At 31.4% G+C, this 26,458-nt stretch overlaps 2 protein-coding genes across 3 annotated transcripts in view; one reads left to right on the forward strand and one right to left on the reverse strand.

Moving 5' to 3' along the window:
• The window catches only part of LOC146995362 (uncharacterized), a 46,648-nt gene extending 34,986 nt beyond the window's left edge, over nucleotides 1–11,662 (forward strand). Inside the window, exon 2 of the mRNA XM_085823514.1 lies at nucleotides 10,765–11,662. Within this exon, the coding sequence (XP_085679640.1) occupies nucleotides 10,765–10,774 (10 nt within the window). The 3' untranslated portion in view covers nucleotides 10,775–11,662. The remainder of the gene's footprint in view (nucleotides 1–10,764) is intronic.
• Nucleotides 1–20,327, reverse strand: part of LOC118196133 (major facilitator superfamily domain-containing protein 12-like) — a 207,559-nt gene extending 187,232 nt beyond the window's left edge. The window contains exon 1 of one of the 2 annotated variants that reach the window (XM_035367535.2): nucleotides 20,194–20,327. The gene's annotated coding sequence lies outside the window, so the exon portion shown is untranslated. The remainder of the gene's footprint in view (nucleotides 1–20,193) is intronic. The other variant, XM_085823515.1, reaches the window with a different exon arrangement.
• Nucleotides 20,328–26,458: the final 6,131 nt, after the last annotated feature.

Raw genomic sequence — 26,458 nt, forward strand, 5'->3', positions numbered from 1 at the left:
ACTCGGTTATTGTCTCCGAAACGTACGTAAACTAATAATTGAACAAAGTTCGTTATATTAGTATTTTCACCCAATTGCAATGCGAAATACTCACTGTTTTTTATTTTTTTGAAAAGTATCTCTTTTATGGAATTTCGCTTTTTCGTTGAACGATGTTAATAATGCCTCATTTCGTTGAATAATGTAGCAGCTAACGATATCGCTTTAATAAAATTAAAGCGATATCATTAGCTGATGGTACTATAATGTTTTCTCTTAGAGTGTGATTCTGCGCAGTCTTGGCAAAGATTAGGTTTACTAGGTAACTAGCTTCCAAAGCTTTTTCACTTAAAGTAACAAAACCTTTGTTAATTTGTTTACTATTCTTTAACTGCGTTAATTTCCTCTTAAAATATTCTTCAGATTTATCCCTTAAATTGGCATTCATTAATTCATTGATTCAAGATGTCTTTTAAGAAATTATGGTTTCATACTATGATTGGATAATAGTTCACCGCAGACAACACACTGAGGTTGAGTGTCCATTTCATCTCCATTGCAAGTAAACTCAAATGATAAATAACTTATTATATTTTCTATAAACATTTTTTCTTTTCTTTTCTATATTCTTTGTGCTAGTAAAAGATCGCCCTGGATTCATCTTCTGTGAATCATCACTTTTCCGCTCAGTCAATCCTAACTATTTTTTCCATTTTGAAAATCTAGCTTTGTTTCATTAATTTTTCACAAATATTTTAATTTACAATATATTACGAGTTCTTCAAACAAACGATACTTTCAAATCGCGTAGAGAAGTGAGGAATACAAAGGAACAAGAAAACAAAATACCCGCTGTTAGAGACAGCAAATCAACGTAAAAAAATTATTCTAATTGAAAATACGACAATATGAGCCCGGAAATGGTGCGATATAAAGTGTAGACTTGATAAGAAATCGATCAATTCTGAAAGAACTAATACTATTATCTTTTTATAGGAACTTATTTTTATTTCCTATTAAATACAACATTCATTTCTATTACACGTTTTAAAAACAAGATATAAGACACATTTTGTAACGTCTATGGCTAAAAGAATATTTGTGAAAATAAAAACGTGTTATTTTGCTAAAATCTATGAGCGGCTATTGATCCTGAACAAAGTTCAGATTGCATAAATTTACGAGCGTTGAAGAAAAAACTTAAACAGGATGTTGGGGTATTTATTTGTGAATTTATTAGTTAAAAGTACTGCGTTTCTTGAGCACCACTTATGGTTCTCTTGCGTATCACCAACGGTACGCGTACCCTCGGTTGAGAATCGCTGGTCTAGACGAAGAGTCTCTTGATTCACTGGCTCCTGAACTTCAGCAGCATTATCAGGGCTTTCTGTATATCTGGATCCCGGATGCCATCGATGAAGTTCTGCAAGGACAGTATTTCCCTTGTTTCTGTTCGGCAGTCCGAAAAATAGATATGAGGTAACCTTTCAACATCCGTTGAGAACTTCTGGCGTGTTGGCGAGAATTAAAATGTAGCCTTCTATAGTCCTTTAAATACATCTCGCCAAAGCGCTGCACCAACGTGCCGCATAAAGCTTCGAGGACAAGTCTCTAGGTTGCGGACAGAGTTTTTAAGATATCCACTTATTCTACTCTCAGAGAAGCGACGAGATGGCAGACTTTAGCTTGGGAATCCCATCCATTTGCATCCACCACTATAGAAAACTGTGCCTTATACACATGCTAGGAGGTCTTACCATTATATGTGGGTAGCATTAGGGGACGAGAAGGCATGGGAAAAAATTTAAAACATCAGAATTGTTTCCTGCTGTCGCTATGAATTTCTTTAAGGTGCGAACTTCTTTGGCGACAGCAGAGATTAAGTCAATTTCTAATTCCACTACCGACACTCTCTCTTCGACTAGTTCTCTGACAGAAGAAACTCTTTCTCCTATTTCTCCAGCTTTATTTTCAACCATGTCAATTTATCTTCCGTAGCCTAAAATTACTTTTCTATTATGTAGGTAATTTCTTTTTCATCTCCTATTGACGTGCTTAAATCTTTTATTTAACGGAATCTTAGCCAGATTTCATCTTTCTCTAAACGGAGTTGATGGCCCCTTCCATTTTTTTTCTTGGAATGTAGTAAAGACGTCTTCGATATTTAACCCTGACACGAAAAATTGCGTGCGTAAGGGTTCGTAATAGATTGAAAGCAAACACTCCGAAAACGCACATTTATTTCAAAATAAACACTTCTAAAGTTCTGGAAATACTCGTACTGGAGCTAACAGTATCACAGAAAACAATCAATAGTTACACTTCAAGCTACTAAGAAAGGTAAACACAATACAATGCAAAACGCATCTAAAAGGCTAGCTTTCACGGGTAGCTCAATGCTCCTAAGTCGTTCTGAACTAACAACTCACATTTGAGAAACTACTGCTCTTCTCGGTGTTATATAGGTTTTTACTGGCCACCGAGGAATTTCTAGTACTTCCCGAAATTACTAGAAGTCATATCAGGCCGGATACGGTTACAGCTGCATAGAGGATCAATTACAGTTATTCAATCACGATACCCACTGCAGTTATACCTGGATTGGGGAAAAAATTTCGCCAGATAGTTTGGCGAATTTTGGAAACAAGAACTTGTTGCCAAAATATGCCAGATTAGCGATATGTCACCAAATTAGCGAGACAGCCATTTACTCAATGTTATATGGACCTTCCACTGCATTCTTATTTTTTCTGGCAGAACATCGTTCCTCTCAAGCTTTACATTATGCAAAAAATACAACAATTTCACTAAAATTATCTAGTTATGTACAAAATTATTTACTTTCATAGATTTGAAGATATGTGACAGTTTTCTTGATCGACGATTGATGTTATGGCCACAAAATGAGAACAGTCTGTCCCTGACATCGAATGTTAATTTTGTCACAATATGTAAGTGATAGTACAAATGAGTCATTTTTAATTTTCTTATTAATATTTTTGCGGTAAATAATTTTTGAATAATGTTTCAATGTTATCACTATTGTCATTTTCATATCAAGCATCGCAAATTCCTTAAAGAAAGGTTCTTAGCTACAAAAGTTTGTTCTTCAATGTAGGAAAATAAAATTTTGCTAAAGGTTTCAGCTTTTATCTATGAAAATATCTAAAATACAGTTTTTTGTTTCTGGTAAAAACAAAACAACTGACTATGATCGAAATATGAGAAACTGAAAGGTAAAAAACGGTTTCAAACTTTTAGTCAAAGTGACTAGTTAAGTTCTTAATACTTTATGCTTCGCACTTAGCTCAAGAGAATAAATTAAACCAGATTTTACAACTTTCAGATTTGAAATACCTTAAAATTTCTCATGCTATTCCTGGTTGATATTTATGCACAACGATAAGGTATCTTGAGAATCACATGTCCAGCTTCAGTCAGGCTGTAGTTCCGCAGTGATAACCGTTGTATTTTATGCCACGAGTTGTATCTTCTTAAATTGTCCGAAAGTTTAATAATAAAAAAGGAGTAAAGAGTACACCCCAAACAGAAAAACAGAAATGCTTAAATGGCACTTTTGTGTTAATGGGGAGCAACTTAGTATCAGATACGAACATTGGAGTGAAATCTAACTGGATGTTAGCAACCCTAACGGTACACAAATCTTCATAAAAATGAACTTTTAATAACACTAATGTATCACACAATATAATACATATATAATGGACCTCTGCGCAATGCCGAACATATGAAACTCTCTGATGACATTTAAGTGAAATAAATCGCTGTGAATATCCCTCACAGTCTTGGCTTTTCGTACACTTTAACAGTGCATAGCTATCCAAGAAGCTGCACAAACAGACCATCAAACTTGACGCATTCTACAGATGGCGCTCAGATGACAGAAAAGTACTGATTAAGTTAACTTAAGAATCAAAATAATTAGTATTTTCATAAGAAAAAGAAAAAATATTGAAATACAGTGAAATGTGAAGTGTATTACATTATAAATCTTGATTTTATCTTCCATTTAATAGATTATCAAGTTTTAAAAGATGTAAATAATACTTCTAAAAGCATTTTTATTAGATGCTTTCAAAGGCCTTGTAGAATGCTTAAATATATTTATGAAACAGATAAATAATAATAAAAATATTTTAAATCCTTTCTTCAGTTCCTCCAATATTTGAGCTTTATTTCTAGTAATTCACTGTTCTCAAAGATCTTCGATTTTTCCTAAACGCCGTTTATCATTAAAGTCAATTTCGCTTGTTCTAGACTCTTTGCAACATTTGTAGAAACAATGGCAGACACAGTGCTTTTTCTATAGGTTTCACAATAAGTATTTTTTAAAGCTTTGTAAAAAACAAATCTGTCAAATTGCAATTACTCCCACTTATTTGCAATCCGATTAGTCTTTGTGAATATCTAATACAACGAAAAATCAAAAGACTTTCATTCCACAATGAAAGAGCAGCTTGTTGTTTAAACTTCTTGTTCCTGATTAAAATATGATAATAATTTCACAAGAACGAATTTCTTTCGAATTGGGGTTAACTATTATCCGTGAATATATTATTTACAAGATAAAGATTTATGATAAAAATCGAAGGCATATTAAAACTGACTCGGTAAAATGCGTTTTAAGAAAATCGAATCTTAATTTTCACCAGTTATTGATAATAATCTGAAAGAAACGCTGAACAAAAACCTCTTCCTAAAGACACTATTCTCAACGCTTTATCTTTATTTACATCTTTTTCTTAAGTTCATGCAGCAAAATTTGCCAAGAAGTACGAAGTTTTACTTTTCTTTCGTTATAAGAAAGTGTATGATAGTTGAGTTTAATGTTAACATGATATTAATTTTAATTTTTGTGACGATGTAAAAGCAGAGAAAATGCTGTATTTATTTTTTTAAAAGAGTAAAATAGTTACCATTAAGATTTTCGCACTACCTGCCTCGGGAGGATTGTTTTCCTGCAAAATATTATTAAAGTAAATTAGATAGTATTACTATTATATAGACACGAACACCAACAAGCCAGAATAGATAGAACAAGACACGTTCTCTATATAGCGACTACGTTCTATTAGAAATCGAGAAAAGTACAAACTATTAAAATTCAGAGGTTAAAGTCATCAGTAGATAGTAGTTTGTTTTCATTAAGAAAAACAATAAAACCACAATACTGTCGATAATATAAACGTGTAAGCTCAATTTTATTCAAATTTATTATTTTTGTAATTTATTTAAATTGCAGTAAATTTATTATTTTAGCAATTTATTTAACATATTGCAATAAATTTATTATTTTTGTAATTTATTTAATAAATTGCAATAAATATTTTCCCAAAAAGAGGAGTTTCATTGACATACTTTTGTAGAGGATAACTTAATGTTTTATTAAAACATAATGCACATGTTAGAGACTGGAATAAGAATTGCTAGAGATTAGAATTTAGCCAGTGAGGCATAATCACCTGAAAGGATCATTTGACAATGATCCACCACCTTTTACTTATCTTTGATATAGATCTTACTTGGTTCAGTTACAAAACAAAACAACTACATTTATTCACAGATGGAACCTATGATTCCAAAATAAAGCAATATAATATAAATAGAAAATTGCCCATATCAATGTCATGAATTCGTATATTATTTTTATAGCATATTACGTGCATACACAAATTTTATGGAAGAAATAATGCACAATCTTTTCTCCAAGGAACGCTGCAAAGTAAATATTTAAGCATTTTCAATTCAGCTATTTCCTTGGGTAGCTTCTAACCCAAAATTTAAGGCAGGGAGGCTATTATGAATTGCCAGAATCGCATTATCGTTCCTGATCTAATCTTATGCAGTTAACGTGCTCACATCCAGATAATCTAAAATTCAAGCACATTAAGCCTGTAAAAACTGTGGAAATTCCAAATTGGATATTAAAAGCAAATTATTTCAAATGATGGCATCTTAACAATGTTACAAATGATATTATCACTTGAAATTTCAGTTGTAGTTTACGTTGTTAGCTTTAAAAGCCGTTTGCTTGGTGCAAGATGGAGAAGAGCTTTCCCCGAACAAAATGAATTTTTATGATTGAGCATTACTTCGCAACGCATTTTATAGAAAATTTCTTGAAGTGTCTAATAATACTTTTGAAATTATTCATAAGCCTAACTACGATTTAATGTCTGGTAATCTGATGTCGAGAAATTGAATCTTACATTATAAACTAAGTGGACACTGTCCTTTGTGAGTTCGGACAAAAATGGGCGAAGACAAGAAAAAAAAATAATATAAAATTTAGCATGTGAATGTGTACAAATTCTTTTTTTTTGACAACATTTTGATCATCATGAGGATTATTTGGTGATTATTTGATTACGCGGTATATAAATGTCGACTAGATGAGTTTCCTACATTTCCTAGATGGGTAATGGTTATATTTTAGAAGCTTCTGGAGCTAGTTTTAAAAGAATAATTCTAAACACAGAATAAACAAAACAAAGTTAAGAAACACTGGATAATAACATAAGACAAGCATTATAGTACGAAATAGGAAAAAAATGAATTCTTCAGATAAAGTACTAAGTGACTGTAAAGAACCTGTATTAAAAGAATTCTCGTTTCTTTGCGAATTTAGAAGAATATATTTTCATTCGAGGGAAAATAAAGTGTATTTTATTTTTTGTCGTCCTGAGATTTAATGCAGAAACAAAATGCTGAAGAAACACTTAAAAGTGGATATATATTCTTTAAAATGAACGAAGAAATGTTGATGTAAAAAAATAAACGCAGTAAAAACGTACTTTATGTCATTAAATTAAAATTATAATAGCAGGACAATAAATGTCATTACAATAAATTGCGGCAAAGTAAAAAGAGCTATAAATATGCTATTTGAGACTCTCAGATTTTCACTGAGATTCATTTAAAGGAACGTTTTCATATTTTCAGCAATTACTTGAAATTATTGCATTATTTATTTTAGTTTCTAAAATAATGCTTCGATGAGAATGGCAATTATAAGAAAAGTGCTAGACGTTTTGCTATTTTTTGAAGGTATAGGAAAAAGTAATTTTATTGCATGTTAATAATGACAAAGAAAAACAAAATAAGAAAAACGTCAGAATGAATTATGTTAGATAAAGGAATAAAAGTGTTTAGTGTCTAACTTCATTTTCTAGACTCATTTCCTTAAATGTATTTCATCTGTTTATAAATAAATTCCAATAATGTTCTAGTTATTTTTAAAGGTATTTCCTGTGAAATTGTAATATAGATTACGCATTATAGACGAAAAAGAACATTTAAAAAACATTATGTATTATACACATGAACTCTTCTTGTGGTTTTGTGTGTTTGAAATTTTGTTGAAGTTTTATTTATATGAAGAACTTGAAATAAGAATGGTATTTGAAAAATATTTCATTCTATGTATCTTAAGATATGATCTCACGAGTATATTAATTTCCTTTCTAATTATTTGTTCTTCAATAAAAAAGAAGCACATTGAAAAATTTTTAAAGTAGGCAAGGTTTAGAGAAAAAAAAAACTTTATTTAAAATAATATTATCTAGAAGTTAGCAACGCAAGGCCCGCCGGCACCAAGTTGCACACGAAACAATTTTAAAGGGCCCGCCGTTCAAATATCTAAAATCTAAATTTTAATTATTTGGAAAATAAACACTAGTTAATAACTTTGGTACAATCCAATATAAATAACTTTGGTACAAAAAATTTATTTTGTTAAAATGACAGTGACAGTCATTTAAAATGTTAACAAAACTATACCTTAGCGACATCTAAACAACACTACATGACTAGATAATCAAATTTCGTTTCCTATAGCCATCTGATTCCGCAACCCCGTGCAATTAACTATTTTCTGTCTCCATTTTCCTCTGTCCAACCACAGCTACCTTTATATACTTAACCACTGTTTATATATAAATTTTTATTTCAAGGTGCAAGCAAATTACGATTTTCCTTTCAAATTAAAATTTAACGAAAAGACACAGACGACAATGTTTTTGCAATGGTTGGTATGGAGAAAATGATTTCATTTCAGTTGATTGTTTTGACTCCACAACTAATTTCAGTTGCACAACAATAACAATATGCAACTTTCTTGCTTGGTTAACAGTATTTAAAAACAAAAGTGGGATAGAAATATTTTTACTTCCTTGAATGAACGAAGAAATGTTGATGTAAAAAAATAAACGCAGCAAAAACGTACTTTATGTCATCAAACGGAATTAAAATTGAATTAAAGGAATAATTGCGAAAACTTTCGGGTATCATATGTCAGTGAAAATACCCATTTTGACCGCTCTTGAATCCATTTGAACGATATTTTTGCATGGCATCTGCAATTATGGACATAATAAAGGACTATTTTCCCCAAAAGGATTATAAATGGATTTGAAATGTATTAATAAGAGACTTTTTTCGGGGCGTCTGTACATAATTCAAAAATGACTAGCCTCAGAACGTTGAAATTTTGTTCATGGGACTGCTATAACATGTAGTTGTGCCTCTTCCCTTTCGGCTGCAATTGGTCGCATCAAAAGTATACACATACAAATACAGATATATATGTAATCTCTTACTCGTCTCAGTGAGCTCAGTCTTTTATTCTTGTATGTTAGCAAACTGTGCATTTTTTGCTTTAAATTATGTTGTGACTGAATTATGTTGTACTTCTGTTCCTATTAAGTTTTTTATGCCTTTAGTTAATCTCCATAAGTTGTTTAAGCGCGGCTAATTTTATTTACCATAGCAGCAATATTTATTTACATTTGAAACTTAGCAGAATAGTTAATTAAATCTTTCTGTATCTTCAATGTTTTTCTGCCGAGTGACACCAAAAGAAAACTTTTAGTTTTGTGCACTGAAAAATCTGGCTGCTGGCCACATTGCTTTTTTTGCGTAGAAACTGTAATTTTAATTGTAAAAATTGTTTTAACTGTATTTGGTGTTTTATATTTTCCTCTATTTTACAATTTTTAATGAAGATTATTTTTACATTGCCGCGAAGTGAGAACTGAATTAGTTGAATGATAAATATATTTCTAATATTACATAGGCTGTACAAGGAAATCGTGATCTATACATTAGATTTTTTTTCATTAACTTTGTCGCAATAATGAAATAAATTGCTAGAACATTACAACTTTCACCATTCACATTTTGATATAATTACATATTTGTAGTTATTATTATATTTTTATTTTCATTATTATATTAGCCGCCTCATGCTGCCCGCCGAACTGCCGCATTTCTGAAATATACCCTCCTAGTAAAAAAAGTTGTCAACCCTGTAGCTCAGTCCGGGGTTCGAATCCCGGCGAAACGGCTTGCGGGATGAGTGTTTTCTCCAAGTGTATGGATACGAGTCGGTGTCCATTAGCAAATCCTCCACGGGGCATCCTTTCCTTTCTGTGCAGTTCCTAATGGCGGAGCAATTAACAAAAAATCTGTGATCTAATGCGATAACATGAATTTTATAAACATAAGCCGTTGTCACTGAAAAATGTCTGCAATTATACTGTATAAATAATCTGATTCTGATAAATTTCAGAAAATACTATCGAATTCTAAGACTCACCAGTTTTTAGAATACTTATACTATTTTATACAATTAGTTTCTTAAAAATGTATAATGATGTTAGTTAAATGCACTTCAATATGCGAATTTTATCGCTCAGCGTATTTCATGTGCTATATAAGCAATAAATACTGAATCCTTTTTAAGTAATTTTAAATTTATAAATCTCATAACTGTAATTAAAAAATTAATAGGCAAAAGAAAGTCGAACAAATATTTTGTTGGATTTTAAGAAGAATCGCTAAATATACTACTTTTCACCAAACAAATAATTTAAAAACAAGCAGTAACATTTTTATCAAAACTTTAAAGCAAATCCAACATAACATTCTTGAGGCAAGAACGTTATGATAATATGTTTTTTTAAACATACAGCAACACAATATTTCAGCTTAAGCATCAGATTCAAGAAAATGCCCTAAAAAGGGAGAAAAATGAATTTTCCGAGTAATTAATCTCGAATTTTATGCAACGCTTGTAGCCGTTGAAGAAAAAATAGAGAAAATGACATTTGAATTGATTTTGGTTTGAGTGCATATAAAAAATGTTTGAAAGGCGAAAACGAACTTGCTTCGGAGTTGAAAAAAGGAGAAAAAGTAAAGATTGTATTTCTGTTTAATAGAATTAAATTATAAGAAATTCGCGTAAAATTAATAAACAAATTAAAATAATTGAAATATTAGTCACAATAAATTGAATAAGTCTGCTGTTTTTTTCCTCTGTATGTTGAAAAATCGAGTAATTTGCAGATAACAAAAATGCTGATGAAGATTTTTTTGTTTATCGAACACCAAACTTAACTAAAACTTATTTTCGTAACATAAGTTAAAATTTAATAAAGTACTAATAGGTTCTTAATTACTATTTTCTAAAACTATAAACCCACATAACTATTTTCTTTTAATTAACGAATAACTACTTTCTTTTAATTAACGAATAATTTCTTTTAGCTTCAGAGTTTCTTATATATATATATATATTAAAAAAAAAAAAAAAAAAAAAAAAAAAAAAAAAAAAAGGTTCGAAATTACAAGTTAAACGCTTTAGAATATTGATGGCATAGTTCGTGTTTCGGTATTCTAATTTTACATGTTGTAATTAATTAATTTAATTTTTGTTGTTCTGAAAATCACATACCTCCCATTTAAATCCTTTTACTTTTATTTCAGTATGAATTAGAATAATGCCTTGCAGTATTTTAATGGGCAATTCAGAAAAGATGGAGAAAACCTTTAAGAAGTGGTCGACCGCTCTAAAGCAGTCTTACTTTGCAATAGTGTCATGGCAGAGAATGAAACATAAAGGAATTAGAGGGTGCTTGCTTGCCAGTAAGCATTAGCTCCACAAGCATAAATAAGTCTCATCTTTAACATCGGAAGAGAAATATCAGTGACCAGAAAGCCGATTTGTATTTCCTGTTTCAATAAGTACGCTATTTACGTATAGGAGGTCTTGCCAGAACTGCTGAAGGGTGTTCCAACAGCCATATCGCGGTATATGTGGTCGAGTGAGATGGGAGAGCAATCTCATTTCCGATCAGATGTAAGGAACTAAAGATGTCATCTTTCCAGGCCAGTGGATTGGCAAGGTGAACTGTCATGAATTTCTTCTATGAAATTTCTCTTGGATATAACGAGGAATTCATAGCCATAGTTTCTATTAGTGCAACATCTGTGTGCGAATATACCAAGGAAAATACACATATCTCTTCTCTGCTATATGTTGTCAGTTAGATTTTCAAGAATATGCTAAAATTATTCCTGTTCCTGTTTTTTATTTTCCTTGTCGTTCCCTGCTTGAGTCTCACTTCCTTGTGTTCACCATGAAACACAACCTAGCGTCTTTACATTTCATTTTCGATCATGCATTCTAAGATAAAAGAAGATTATTTCGGAGTGTTTTACCATCTTTTAAAATTCATTCTACATTTTATCAAACACCTTCTGGGTTGGCGCTAGGGTATCAGGCGCCTGCCTGCAAATTACAAAAATGCGTCTTTCAAGATCAACTTTTCCTTTTTTAATTTTCTACTAATAATAAAAAATAGAAAAAAGAACCATACATTCAACAATTAATCATATTTTGATAAAAATAATAAATTTAAATATTAAGCGTAAGCATTTATGTAGCGAAATTTGATTGATTAAGCAATAAATTAGTATTTTTTATTTGAATTTTTATATTTTACATTTTAGATGAATGAAAGTAGAAATTTTTTCTCGTATGTCTAATTCGGCATATACATCATTTTTAGCTGCTATTAATGTTACTAATCAATTGTCGATCTATTATGTCGGGAAAAAGAGGTAGAGAAGCCATTATTTTAGTGTGAGCTGTACAGTGAAGAAAATGTTTTGTAATGAAGTTACTTCTCTGGGATAAAGGAATCATTCGAGAATATTTATTGCTCATAGTAGTATAGTTGGATGAAAACGATTTCTACCTTAAATGTACGGTGTTGCCAATTTTGCTTTGAAATCTTTAAATTTGTTAATTAATAATTCGTTAAAGTTTTACAAAATTTGAAAGAGATAATAAAACAAATCCGAAATTCAAAATTCGGGTTTCCAAGTGCTCATGTTCGGCTGGAAGACTACGTTATTCAAAATTTGATGGCTCCGGGTACCGTTGTTTTTCACAATGCCAGAAACATTCATGCAGATTCTCCATTATTTAGATTTTTTTATAAAAATATAATGCATGCCGATAATATTTGGTGACAACAGTTTGAAAAGTGAATCGACACAAAATGCCGCTTTGAAATTAATAGCCCTTCTGGGATAACGCCCTTTGAGCTAAAAACAGTATCTAAATGGGAAAGTTAGATAAAATGAACTACCTCTAAAGCGAACATTTCGGCTCTAGATAACTTATTCTTCTAGGAAGATGATCGCCTTAAACAAATGAAATTCAATACCCTGTTTCAAATGTTGAATGTACAATAAAGCATTTTAAGAGATTTTGTCGTGGGTAGGTGATAGCCTCGAAGTAGTTCACTATATAATATAAAAGGTCAAACAATAACTAAAAAAACATATCAGAAAAAATATTTTTAAAGCATTTATGAGACCTATATAAATGTTAAGTTAAATGTAAAGAATTCTCCTTAAAGTGACCGTTAACTACTCCATATCGTTTTAGTCTACTGCTGATTTGATCAGTTTAGAAAGGTAATATTTAATACCTATGTTAAATTATGTTCTCAGAAACACTGGTCATCAAAGGGATAAAGTCGCCAAGAGAATTCACTGTCACTATATATTATGTCTGAAAAAAATTTGCGCCTCAATTTTACGGCTACAGTTTTAAATTTGAGTCGTTTCAATGACTGATATAAAAACGAGCTAGTCTCCGTTCTCCATAGTTTCCGAGGGGAAATCGCTGATCAGTGGTAGTTAGATCCGGCGAAGGAGCTGGCCGCATGAGAGTATTTGTGGTTTTCCTAATATTTAAGACGGATATGAGCGAGTTCCTAAGAAAGTGCTTCACAAATGCTGTCCTTCCCTTAGAGAGTTATCCCAGTGTGCTTTGACATAATGCAATAAATCAAATCCGCTACTGAAATGTTCTGTAGCTACGTCTTGACATGTTTCAGCATAACTAATGAATGAGCTTTCAAATGGTTAACATGAAGATGTTAATGACAGTTTAAGAAGACGAATAAACTGAAACTAAACTAGATTTAATTCTTTCTAAAAGAACGTCCGATTACCAAAGTAAAAGAAAGTAGTTTTACAATTTGATAGTCAACCGTTTCAATATAGATGACCTCATGTAGTAATTGATCTTGCGTTTCTGATAACTTTCAGTTTTAGACAGAATATATGTTTCCTAAAATCTGTCAGCAGCAGAAGTTTGTAAAAGATATTAACTAAATAATAAAATTTAATAGTTAAGTAGGTAAGTTTAAAATTCTGTTAGCTGTAAACGTACCATTAATTTTCTACTCATTTTTTTTAATGCTTAAGTTTCCTTCATGTTTTTAGCAAAAAATTAGTAATTAAAAATATGGAATATAGAAGTTAAAAATATTTTTCATTCTTCATGCGCTTACAGATCCGTTATGCGAATATACATTTACAGCTTTTAAAGCCTGAAAAAAAAACTGTCTGCGATATTGTCTTCATGTGATGATTTTTGGGTGCTTTGTGTTTTACCACAATATTTTCGACCTCGAAGTTTTACAACAGCGATGTCTCCGTTTCGTAAGTCGATGTTTTCGACTTTACGTTGTTTTCTCTGCGACTTTTTTGTCGCTGATGTATTCTCCTGTAGCCGACAAATCAGCTTTCTACATTCAATCAGTAAAGTGTTAGAGGGAGTAATAATTTCCTGGTTATCTCAGCAAAGAACGACATTAGCGAAAGCCAATTTATTTGGCTTCTGGGCGGGGAAGTCAACAGAAGGCGCAATCAGGAGCCTTCTCGAAGAAATAAAAAAACAAAAGAGGCAATGACAAATGTATGGTAATGGTGGCTATTGACATCAAGGAAGCTTTCGATTCATTATGTCAGACGTAGTAGAATGTTTGGATAAATGTTGGATAATATAGTATTGATAGAAATAGGGAAACACAACAATAGGGATAAATTCAAAAGAACAATTCTCAAGGCTGTGTCTTAATTACATATATCAACTGTTTTAGGAATAACTATAATGTTTTGCTAACCTCAGAAAACTATAGTTTATTAAATATTTATTAACTAAAACAGCTTATAGTAAATTTCCCTATACTATGTGACAATAACATTTTTCATCATAGTTTTTTTGAGGCTTACACCCAATGGTAGGCATATTGAAAACTGACCATAATTAAAATTATTCAAGATTTACAAATTTACGTCTTTGTATAACTAAACGGGAACCACTTCTGTAAATGTAAATTGCTCAATTTTTATGAATTGCCGATAACATATTACCTATCCATTTTTCAAATGCTAGTTTAATGCTTGATTACGGAAGAGAGTGGTGCTATGTGTCCTGATATTTTAAAGTAAGCAAGTCAAATTTCTCTAATTCAGTGTGGGATAGCGTGGTACATAGATATGTAAACATATCTTACAGTTCAAAATTCTGAAATACCGCCTTCTTACAGTATTTAGAATTATACTTAGGTATAATTAAGGACGTAAAATTATGTTTTAATTTCATTCTAAAGACATTTTAATTTATATGTATGCATCAAACTCAATTTATATTATTATGTTTCATTTATGTTATTCTGCTTCATTTATTTCAAAACTGTTTGATCGTAAACATACAATTATTGATAAAAATTCATATAGTTGATGAATTTTAGAGAAGCGACTCTTGGCGCCCCTTTTTCGATGACGCCCGCTTGCTGTGAAGGCCTCTTGGGTCCGCTTAGACCAGCTTTGAACGCCTTGTATATGCAACATGAAATTCTTTCGCACTTAACTTCTCGGAAAATGTCTTAACAAAATATCAGCAATACACCTTGTAGAGACATTAGGTTATTTCGAAGCAGGAGAGATGAAAAATGAACAAGTCTTCGCCGGGGCTAGAACCATGGACCTCTCGATACGCCTCGAGCGTGCTGACCACCTCACCACGAAGGCAGGAGAAATATCTTATATACTCCCCCTTTTAAAGGGCGATTGGGAATCATGGGACCCAATCGCCAAATCCTGGCGGTGGAGAATCATTATCCACCACCCTTTCTTAGTTCGGGTGCCACTGTAGAGACATTAGGTTATTTCGAAGCAGGAGATGTGAAAAATGAGCAATGCCCTCGACGGATCTCTCGATACATGCCGAGCGTGCTGAACACTACACCACGAAGGCATGCTGCCTCATAACCTTAATGAAGGTTTGCAGAATATAGGAAATTTTTATATTTTTTTTGGTGACGAGCAAAAGTTTAGAGCGAAATATTGAAGAAAACTTGATCATCCGCTTGCTCGGAATCGAACTCGAGATCATCGAATTACTGAATTGATGTTACTTTTGTAGTTGTTTAACATCACAACAGTACGCGGGTCTTATGGTATTCAACCTCATGTGGAGACATGGAAGTAATTAAAGGCTTTATTTCCTGTTCTTAGCGAACAAACTGGTTGCAAATGATTTTGATAATTTGTCTCATATATAGCGTAAATTGAAGCTAATTTCTATTAGAAAGCTCTCTACAAAAGCATCCTCACACATTAGACACACTGGTGTCTTGCATTTTGCGTTAATTTGTTAGCCTTTCAACTTATTAACCAAATTTTATTTACAGCAAAATATACAGATTTAGTTGTTAAGTTTTCAGATTTAAATGATTAAGGGTCTCTAACTGAAGAAGAAACAATCACATTTCATACTTTAAAATCAATGACTTTATTCTCAAAATTGAAGAAAAAATTGCTTCAAAGAAATGTAAAAGTTTAACGTTCTGAGGGAAAAAGAAGAGTTTTTCTCAAAAACCTTTCGTATTTGTTTCATAACTGGAATTAAATCCTTGCTGATTGCTGTTGAAAATTCCACTTTTCGTGATGTTGCTGTTGTTTTTGTAGTATTCCTTTAAATGCATTTCTAGTTGATAAATAAAAGATATGTATTTAAAATTCATAGCTGTTAAAGAAAATGTGTGCATTTAAGATTCATCATTTCTTTTCAGAAAGTTAAATTGTTCAGATGCTCGTAATTAAGCATAACTTAGCGTTTCTAACTAATATCTTACAGTCTGATCACAAAAATTTCAAAACGGAGTAAATATTTAAATCACATTTTTCACAAAATTATTATCGAGAATATCGAATCCTGATTTAAGTATTTATAAAACTTATGGAGATTTTAAAAACCCATTTAAGAGTTTATATCTTTGTCGCCTTAAGTCATAAATATTTTAGCGAAACTTCAAGGAAATTCTTTAAAAGAAATATTGCAATAGAAAATAACTAAAATATGTCATGAAAGCATTCAAAATGGCACTGTCGGCGCTTTGCATCTTTGAACAATAAAAATGGTTTAGAGGTTTATGGATGTAAAACTGATTTAGGAATACTAAATTAAGAAAACTCCAAACAATTGTTTTTACGACAACTTTAAAATAAATGTTCTATGTAAATGGTTAGACATAAATTACTTTCTGTCCAACTGTTAATTGTTATGATATTTATAGACTTCCCTCTCTTTCCGAAAATAGAATATTTCTGTGAAAATGTTTGTGGTTAAGATTGCGAAAGCAATTACAGTTATGTATAGGAAACGTATTTTAAGCATTCACAAAGTTGGTATCAGGAAAGGACTCTCTTAGAAAATAATGCCTTAAAATAACACTAAAAGCAAAAGTGGTATAATAAATACACAACTTATACAAATGTAACTAATTTAGGCCCAGTTTTGTTTCGTCTTCCGAAATTAGGAAGACACCAAACATACTGGAAGACTTGCGATTGACGGCAGTTATACAAATGGGCTAGTATATACAGAATTTTTCTAATAGGAAATACAGAAGAAGATTGAAGCTTAAGAAAGAAAATACGAAGAGTATGGAATAAAGGTTTTATCAGCATTAATTCTGTTAAATAATGCGACTCTTTCTAAGTCTGCCTCCGCCAGTATTAGAAGTCGATGTTTGTCTTTGCTCTGGCTTATATGAAATGCTTGAAATATGCTTGATTAATTAGATTGATAGTTTTTTTTTAATCGTAGAATTTTTATATGGCACTTAGAATACACTGAAAAATTGTCTTAAATCTGGATGCTTGTTCCCAATTTTAGAATACACTACAAAATTATCTTAAATTCTGGATGTTTGTTCCCAATTTAAATCACAGTTTTTATTGCTTGATACGAACCTAAATAGTATTACAGTTTCCTTCTTTTATTTTTATATATTATAATATATTATATAATTATATTTTATTTATTATAACCTAAATAGTATTACAGTTTCCTTCTTTTATTCCTAAAGACGAAAATCTTCCCTCAGATATTTTTCGCAATCCGAAAGTATCCGTAAATCAGTTGTAAGTCTTTCGCAAAGTAAAGTGAGGTTAAAGGGCTCTTTAGTAAAGCAAGGGCTATTATAAATAAAATAGACAACATATATACATTTACAACATAAAAAATTAGTAACACTCTTCTTAATAAAGAAGGAACATAATTATATAAAAATTAACACAGATAGCTAAATAATTAAACATTAAAATTGGTTCTTTGTCTTATTACTCTCAGTCTGCTGAAATACAACAAAAATTTACCGTCCCTTACACTTTTGTTTATCGTGCAATTTATGCTCCATTATTACTCCTTTAAGAAAAAAATTTAATGTTTGGAAAAGTGTTGCTCATGGTTATCGCTTATTTTCATCAACATCACAAGTAAGAAACTCTCCAGACATTTATGCTCTTCAGCTATCATCATAGCTATTGCATATAAGAAATTTTCCAGACCTCGACTATAGGTCTTCAAGCTAAGGATAGTCCATTTCCTTCCATCTATGTTGCCTGCATCTCTGAAATGAGCTATTTCTATTCTCTCGATACAGTAGTTCAACTTTTGCTGTTACTGCTTTCACTATAACATTTCTTTAGTAAAGTTGGATTGGATTACAAATAAAATACACTCTACGACAATTATTTACAATAATTTCTTTAGTAAAGTTGGATTATATTACAAAGAAAATACGCTCTACGATAATTATTTTTTTGCTTTTTAACCCTTTAACTGTCAAGTTATTTTGATGATTTGGGTACACAAATTGTCAAATTTTTTTATTGGAAAAACCAAATGTAGCCGAAATAAACATCTCCCGATATATATTCGGGTATGACAATACGATGCACTCAAAAAAAAAAAAAAAAATTACCCCGAAAAATACTCAGGCGTGACAGTTAAAAGGTTAATGTGAATGTTTTTATGAAAACTTTATCATTTATTTATAGTTATTCTTAATATTAAGAAGAATTTTAAATGAATTATCATTATATTAAAATTAAATAATGTTGCAAAACCAATAGCGAGATAGTTTACTAATTTACATAGAGTATTAAAAACACTTTTTTCTCAGCAAATCTACTTATCAGCACTTTCTGTTACAAGAACTTAACACCTTACGAAAGGTATTTCATTGATTTTCTGTTCAGAAATAATCAGCAAATTGTTTAGAGGAATTATTCATGAAAGGGAAATTTTCTCTTCCAAGTTAATTTTTTTAATCCATCGTTTATATAAATAAATTTGTTTGTCCGTCTTTTCTTTTCTTATTTGAAATATTTATGAGACATCAATAATTTTTTTTAAAAATACAATTGTATCTATCAACTTAAGTAATTTAGGTTTTGATCCTTTTACATTTATTCGTCACCTGTCTACTATCTTTCATGAATTTGTTGTACTTCTTTAAATTTTTATTCATTGAATTTTTTCGAATGTATTGTAGTAGAGTTATAGTGGTTAACACATTCAGCTTGCAAGTAGAATTTAAATGCAAGTTGCCTTCTACTTACTACGAATCCTTGTGGGACAAAATCGATTTCTCACTCTTCCTAACTACATAAAATCTAATAGTCTCGATAATGGGGCCCTGATCGAGTCTATTGTTGTTTTTTCTACCACTCCATACTTCCGTTTAGCATCTTTCGCTTCGCGAAAAGCGCACGAATGAATTCTGATTTGAACTATAGTTTCCAATTAAGTGGAAGCCCACCAGCGGCCGAGCGGTTAAAGTCGCTGAACACTGGTAGTTCGGTCCGAGGTTCGAATCCCGCGAACGGGCTGGCTGCATGGGTGTTTTCGTGGTTTTCCCCATGTGTAACGTGTATACGAGCCAGTTTCCCTTACAAAGTCCTCCACGAAAGGCATCCCTCCCCTTAGGCAGATAGCCCTAGTGTGTTTTGCCGTAATTAAATACACCAAAACCAACACCAATTGAGTGGAGAAAATAAATTCTATGTAGTGATATATAAAATGTGGAATGAAGAAATAAAGTGCAGTAGACAATAACTCATTATTACCCGGCTGTGGTAAACTGTGTTTTTTGTCTTTCTTAGATGTATTTTGAATGGAGATGGATGCAAATTCTTAAGTGGAATTGTTCCATTTTTCCATACGCGTTCTTATGATGCTTGACTGCGGTTAGCAAGTAAAAGATTCGAGGTTCGAGTCCCGGGGAGGGCACAGTTGATATCTCAAGTTTTCCGTCACCTAGAGGACAAAATATTTTGTTCGAGGTAATTTTTTCCCACTTAAATTTTACGGTTCAGGTTAGATGAATACCAATAAAGTAATATTTATAAGAATTATGAATTAACAATAGAAACTCATTTTAACTTGCAAAATGCCACAAAGAGTGTAATGACCAACTTAACTCATCATTTGCTTATTCGAAGTTGAGAAACTATTTGCAATACCAAAAGCTGAAAATTTATTAAATTTATTGAAATTTATTTATTTATTTATTAAATTTAATAAAAGTTATTTTTGCATTTAATACACTCTTTAGATGTTTTCATGAATTCTGAATTCTTATTTTGTTATTCATTAGTATTACTAGGAAGCAAAATTAATCCTTAAATAATCCTGAATGTATGAAAGTAAAAATTTTATGATCAAAGTATTGGACTCGAAAAAGAAGGAAATTTACTTACATCCTTTTCTTGCTGTAATTTACACTTTTGTGACCGGTAGCAGTGATACACATTAAGCAAATAAATTCGGATTAAAAACATATTTCATTTCAACACAACCGGAAATATATTGGAGTACTTTACATTACAACAAGGTTTCGGTTTAGGAATTTCTAGACAGCAGGAAACTCAGTTACAACGATAGCAGCTATCAGCGCGGAAGGTACAAAAGAAACTGAATTTGAGAATATGAAATAATGTCGGTTAGATAAAAAAATGCAAACACCATTGAGATTCAAGTGAAATGACTTGATGTAAGGTAAAAAATCTTCCTAATAAATACTACAACTCTTATTCTGAAGTATGAATTTCATCTGCTGTATTTAATCATGTTTAGTGGAATTTGTTAAACCACAGGGCGACACAAAAATAATCCAGTAAAAATCTGTCTCAAGCTTTCAGAGCAAAAGTGGCATGATAACATTTTCATGAAATTGAGGTTAAATACTAAAAATGCCGCTTGTTACGACGACCCCTCGCGTTTTGAAGAAAAAGGTCCGGTATGACTGCTGTCGCTGTAACGAAAGTGAATTTAATATACACTCATCCAATGGTAATTTTTTAGACTGGTCGCCGTAATATGTAATGGAACACTTGTTATAATGAACAGTCATTACGATGAGTCTTGCAAGTGTATATATGCGGAAATACGAACCGACAAACATCCAGTACTCTAACGTATTTTCAAAAATTAAATCCTAAATTTACAAATGGCACTCAGTTACAGTACTGCAGCATCTCAAATAAAATCTTACATCGTTATAGGACATAAACGTATTAATAATTCTAAAACACAGGAAACACAGATGAAAGTTTATTTCAGAAGGCAAAGGATAGAATAAATATCGGTAGCTTTTCTTAATCATTTTATAGAGTGCATCATTTAATCATTTTATAGAGTTCCTCAATTTTATTCTCTTAAACTAAGTGTCGAGAAATCCAGTGAACTGCTAAGCGAATAATCGCTTAAGTCCGAGAAAAGAAACGTAAACTCAAGAAGGCTTAATTAACCTTAATTACTTCAAATAAAGATTTAACTGTCGGCCCCATTCTTAGAGCGTACAGCAAAGCCTCCATTTGGGCTTAAACTCATTTGCTTCTAAAGTCCTTTTTCATATATTATAATATTCAATATTTACATAATTCCCAATATTTTATCATAAATCCCCTGATTTTGCATTATTCTGATCGTTAATAATTAAACTTTGTTTCTAATAAATAGTTTATGAACATTTATATAATTTTAAATCAGGAGTTTGCAGCGGGATTAGTGTTGAACCCCTAGGGGTATATGAAATTTTAAAAGGGTTCAGTGATAATAAAGGAGTCGACAGGAGGTAAATAGCCGAATATGCCGGCAATTGATCGGCATATTCAAAACCTCAAATCAGTGCAAAAAAAGTTATTGATAAAATTCATATTAGATTATTTATCGGATAAAGCTGTATCCTGTAATACGGAAGACATCATATAAAACAAATAAAAGGGAAAAATACACATAAATATGTTTAATATATTTTAAAAATCAATAATATTTTTAAATATATAAATTTTGCATTTAATAAGTACAATTTAAAAAACCAAAAGGCAAGAACACATACACACGAAATAATAATAATAAAAAATGCGAATACGAAACTAGAATGGAAAACAAAAAACAAGGTTAAATATTTTTGAATGAATTTAATTACTTAAATTAAGCAATTTTATGCCAAATATTAAAAAATTGCATTACTACATCAAATACACATTTCACTAATCATTGCGCAACAACACATTAACTAAAATTAAAGTTTCGTGCTATTAGACTATGATTTTAATTCTAAAAACTGGTTCATATTTGTAAAAGTGGTATTAATAATAATACAAAGAATAACTAAACCTAAATATAATAAATAAATTTTTCAAATATTTTTTGATACTCTTAATCTATTTGCTAAGTTACTTATTGAAATTATTTGCATAATGATTATGTTGTATACTGTATATACATTAGAGAAAATGGTAGGGGGTCGATGAAGAAAACCATTTTCTTAAAAGGAGTCGATGTAAGATAAATGTTAGAAATCCTTGTTTTACATCCTTACTTCAAGAATGAATTTGAGATTTTAGTAATTTAAATTAATAAAAGAAGTTCTTGCGAAATGTCATCAAATATTGCTTTTAAAAATGATATGCAGCTTGAAAGCCTTTTGATTCTGAATCATTCTTTGTTTATTTATTTACTGCAAAGGCTATGCTCAAGGAATCTCAATACCGTACACGCTAAGAAATTTTCGACAAAGGGACTAGAAGAAATTTTTACCCCATAGACAGTCAATGAATTCGAATACAGACCTTTGAGAATGTTTTCAACCGTATTCGTTCAGATATGTAATCATCTACAAGCACAAAAGAACTGTGACCACAAAATATACTCTAGACAAGTTTGTAAGATGTCGCTCATAAACGACGTCAAGAATGCAACTCATATGTTTCCGATTATTGTCAGCCTCCAACATCGAGAGAAACAGAAACTCCCAAAAAAGCAGCACTTCTCTTCAGAATCATCCCCTTTCAGCACTGAGTTTCACATTGCAGCTTCAAACTAGTTTTGGCATTTTTTAATTTGAAAATTTATTCCAGTCTGTTTTTACATAATTTTCAGTATCATAGTTTATATCCGAGTAAGTAGTACTGCAGGAAGTTCGGACATAGTTTATGTTACCAAAACAAGTCAAATGTTGTAAAAGTACAGAATTAATATCACCCAAATTTAATGAAATTTCTAAAAGGAGACCCCAAATTAAAAACAATTGAATCAATCGATAACTTAGAAAACAACTCAAATAAAATTAAAATCATACGAAAATAAAACCAAATTTACATAATATCAAATAATAGTTGATAAGTCTTTGTTAAGCCAAAAGAATTATTGACAGGATTACGATTCTGAATGATATCAGAATAAATTGCAAAAATAACCCAAGAAGTACCTAAAATAATTAAACCTGAATATACAGGGTAGTTATAAAATAACTCACCTTGTTTGAAGATATCTTCAGGTAAAACTAATAAACGGAATGAAACCAAGTTTCATCTATAGACTGTGGAAGGCATGACAAGATGAATATTACGGATAAATCTGTATATGTATATATCTGTATATACAGGGTGTTTCTGCAAATCGGTTACAAACTTTCAGGAGAGGCAGAGTACACCTAGATGATGGAAAATCATATACCAGTGTATGGTCGGATCTGCTTTCTTGGTGTGGTAGTGACGACACAAAACACAAAAAAGGAAGGACACGAAATGTCGGACAAAACATGTTTTATTATGTTTAGTATAGCTGAAACCAAAAAATAAGAACAAAAGCAGAACAACGATTGATATTAAAGATGTTCTAAATTACGACACCGAACCATGATGCAGGCCTCACATCTCTGGCGCACAGAAGCATCACGCATGGAAGATCGTATGGAAGATGCATGATGTACGGTTCTTGCATCACGGTCCGGGTTGTAATTTCGAACACCTTCTTTGATGACGATAGCCTATTTTTGTTCTTATTTCTTGGTTTCAGCAGTACTAAAGCATAACGAACATTATTTCCACCCTCTTGATGTCCTTACTTCCTTTGTTTGTGTTGTCACTGCCCGCGCCAGGAAGGCGTTTTCAACCATGCACTGCTATGTGTTTTTCAATCGTCTAGGTATACTCTATCTCTCCTGAAAGTTTGCAACCGCTTTGCTGAAAGCCTCTGTATATACCAGTGCCATAAGTCACCGAAGGGTGAGATATTTGTGCCCGCCGCAACGGAATGGGTCAATAATTACGATGATTGCGTGGAAAATAGATTACGCAAATTTTCATTAATATTTTAACAGTAAAAAATGGACATACAGAAATGGATGATATAAAATTACAATATGAAACTTACAGAAAATAATCTTTTATTAATCAATATTTAGGGTGCAGTAGAACCACGCGCAATATTTTCGATGTGCTGATATTACCTGTGCACATGATATAGCATCCAAAGTATGACGTTCTGTAGTGTTGTACCTAAACTATTAGTTTGGATATTTATAACAGCCGTCTTACGTTTTCTTTCAAGGAACTCAGGTTTGTAACGTCACTAATATAAACAATAGATTTAAGGTATCCCTACTACAAAAATTCACGTAGGGGTGATGTTCAGTGTAATAGGCAACTGTTCTGTCGGGAAATATTGTCTCATAATTCTCTTATTATCGAAATACTGGAGCAGAAGGTGCTGTATTGAACAAAGAATACGTGGGGCGTGCTCCAGCTTGCATAAAATTTGTCGAGCCCAAGCATCGTGTTTTCTGCAGTTCAGGAATGAGAATCGTTTTCAAAATGTATAGTAGTATTGAAATCGGCAGTGGATCCACACCATACGTTACTTTTTGTAGAATGCAATGACACGCCATTGATCACTGGGAGACTTTCAGTTGCCTACATCCTGCAGCTGGAATTATTCTTAGAGCCATTCAGATAAAAATGAACCTCATTGCATCACAATATTTACCACGCTATGGTATGGTAAGACGCATAATAAATACAAATCAACAGTCAGGCAAAGAAAAGCTAACTCAAAGTTCGCTGTCCCCTTTTAAAAAGGAATGAGTGGCACTACTGTCACGTACGCACCAGAAAATTTCATAATCTATCTATATTATGCAAAATTCCTAATGCGTAGGTGTGAGCAACGCCAATCTCTCACACGGTAATTTTAGTTCTAGTGTTTTTATTTAGCAGGGAAACTTACCTTACAACCACCATGTATTAATATAAAATTTGAATTGTTTAATTTTTTAAGAAACATTTTACGTTAAACTTTCTTCTGTATTTTTTATGTTTCAAAAATTGTATAATAATAAAACATGCAATTATTGGAAATCAGTCATCAAGATAAACTGAAAAAGTGTTGTGTATCTTAAAATATTTTTAAATATTTTATGTTCGGCATCAATAGATCCTCATTTAAGTATTTTTAATTTAAGGAATTCTTTGATTATTTCTGCAGTTTATCCAGATATAATCCAGAAATGTGGCTGTTTTTATAATTCTTTTCGTTACTCCTTTGCACCAAAGAATTATCAACTATTATTTAAAATTATGTAAATTTTATGCTTTTCTTGCCCAAGTTAAATTTTTGGTATTAATATAATCTAAAATTAAATAATTGTTTTTAGATTTTAAAATTTAATTTAAGTTTTAATTTTTTGAATTTTCCAAGTTATTGATTGAATTGCTCTTCATTTGTGCCTTCTTAAGAAAATTCCACACATTTGATGGATATTATTTATTTTAATATATTTTATATTTTTCTTAATTAATTAATATCTCAGCATTTTGCGCCACTTTAATAGACTTTATTAATTAAATATTAGAGTGTTTCTGGCCTATCTGTCTATCTATATATACATATATTATAAATGCACATGATAATAATAAATTTTGCAGTTTTTTACTAAGTTGCAATTAGGCAATATAGAAAGACTTACGAAAATTTAAATTACATAACGATTTATGGAATGCATTACTTACGTAAGTCTGGGCATTACTGTACGTTTAGAAAGGATGAGAATTTCCTGGGAACAGATATGATATTCATGTAAATAATTTAATTTTATGAGTCATAAAGAAAGGCTTAAATACGGACATTATCCTCAGGCAGGTGGGAAAAATCTCCCATATTTCAGCATATATTTCGCGATTTTTTACCGAAACTGAAAGATATCTCTTTGCAAAATCTTCTCTTTTGTGTGAAATGTTTACTTAAACAAAGTCGTAGCAACCAATTTTAAATTTGATTTAACCTAAAAACAAATAAACTGTACTAATTCAGAAGTCAAACAACAAAAATCAGCGTTATACCTACAAAATTTTCACAGGACTAGTTTCGATGGTTTTACCGAACCATCATCTTCAGCTGCAAAACCGGAAATGAACAAGATAGGAAATAATGATTAGATAAGATAAGAAACCCTGGACAAGAATAAGCAAGTGGCGCCATCTGTTGGCGAAACCAGAACTAAAACATAATTTCTCTAAAAGCCGAAGGCAAATTTGGATTGGAATTAGGATCGTTAACTAGAACAGAAAGATTTTTTTGAATGTGAAATGCCTCTAGAAAATCCAGTTCTCCAATGGAAGATGTTTTTTGAATAATTTTGGCAGCAGAAAAATTGAAAGTGTGATTTTCGGACCAACAATG

Source organism: Stegodyphus dumicola, chromosome 9 (genome assembly GCF_044657685.1).
Source record: "Stegodyphus dumicola isolate Sdum_Otavi_A_Nest chromosome 9, ASM4465768v1".
NCBI classification, from domain to species: Eukaryota; Metazoa; Arthropoda; class Arachnida; order Araneae; family Eresidae; genus Stegodyphus; species Stegodyphus dumicola.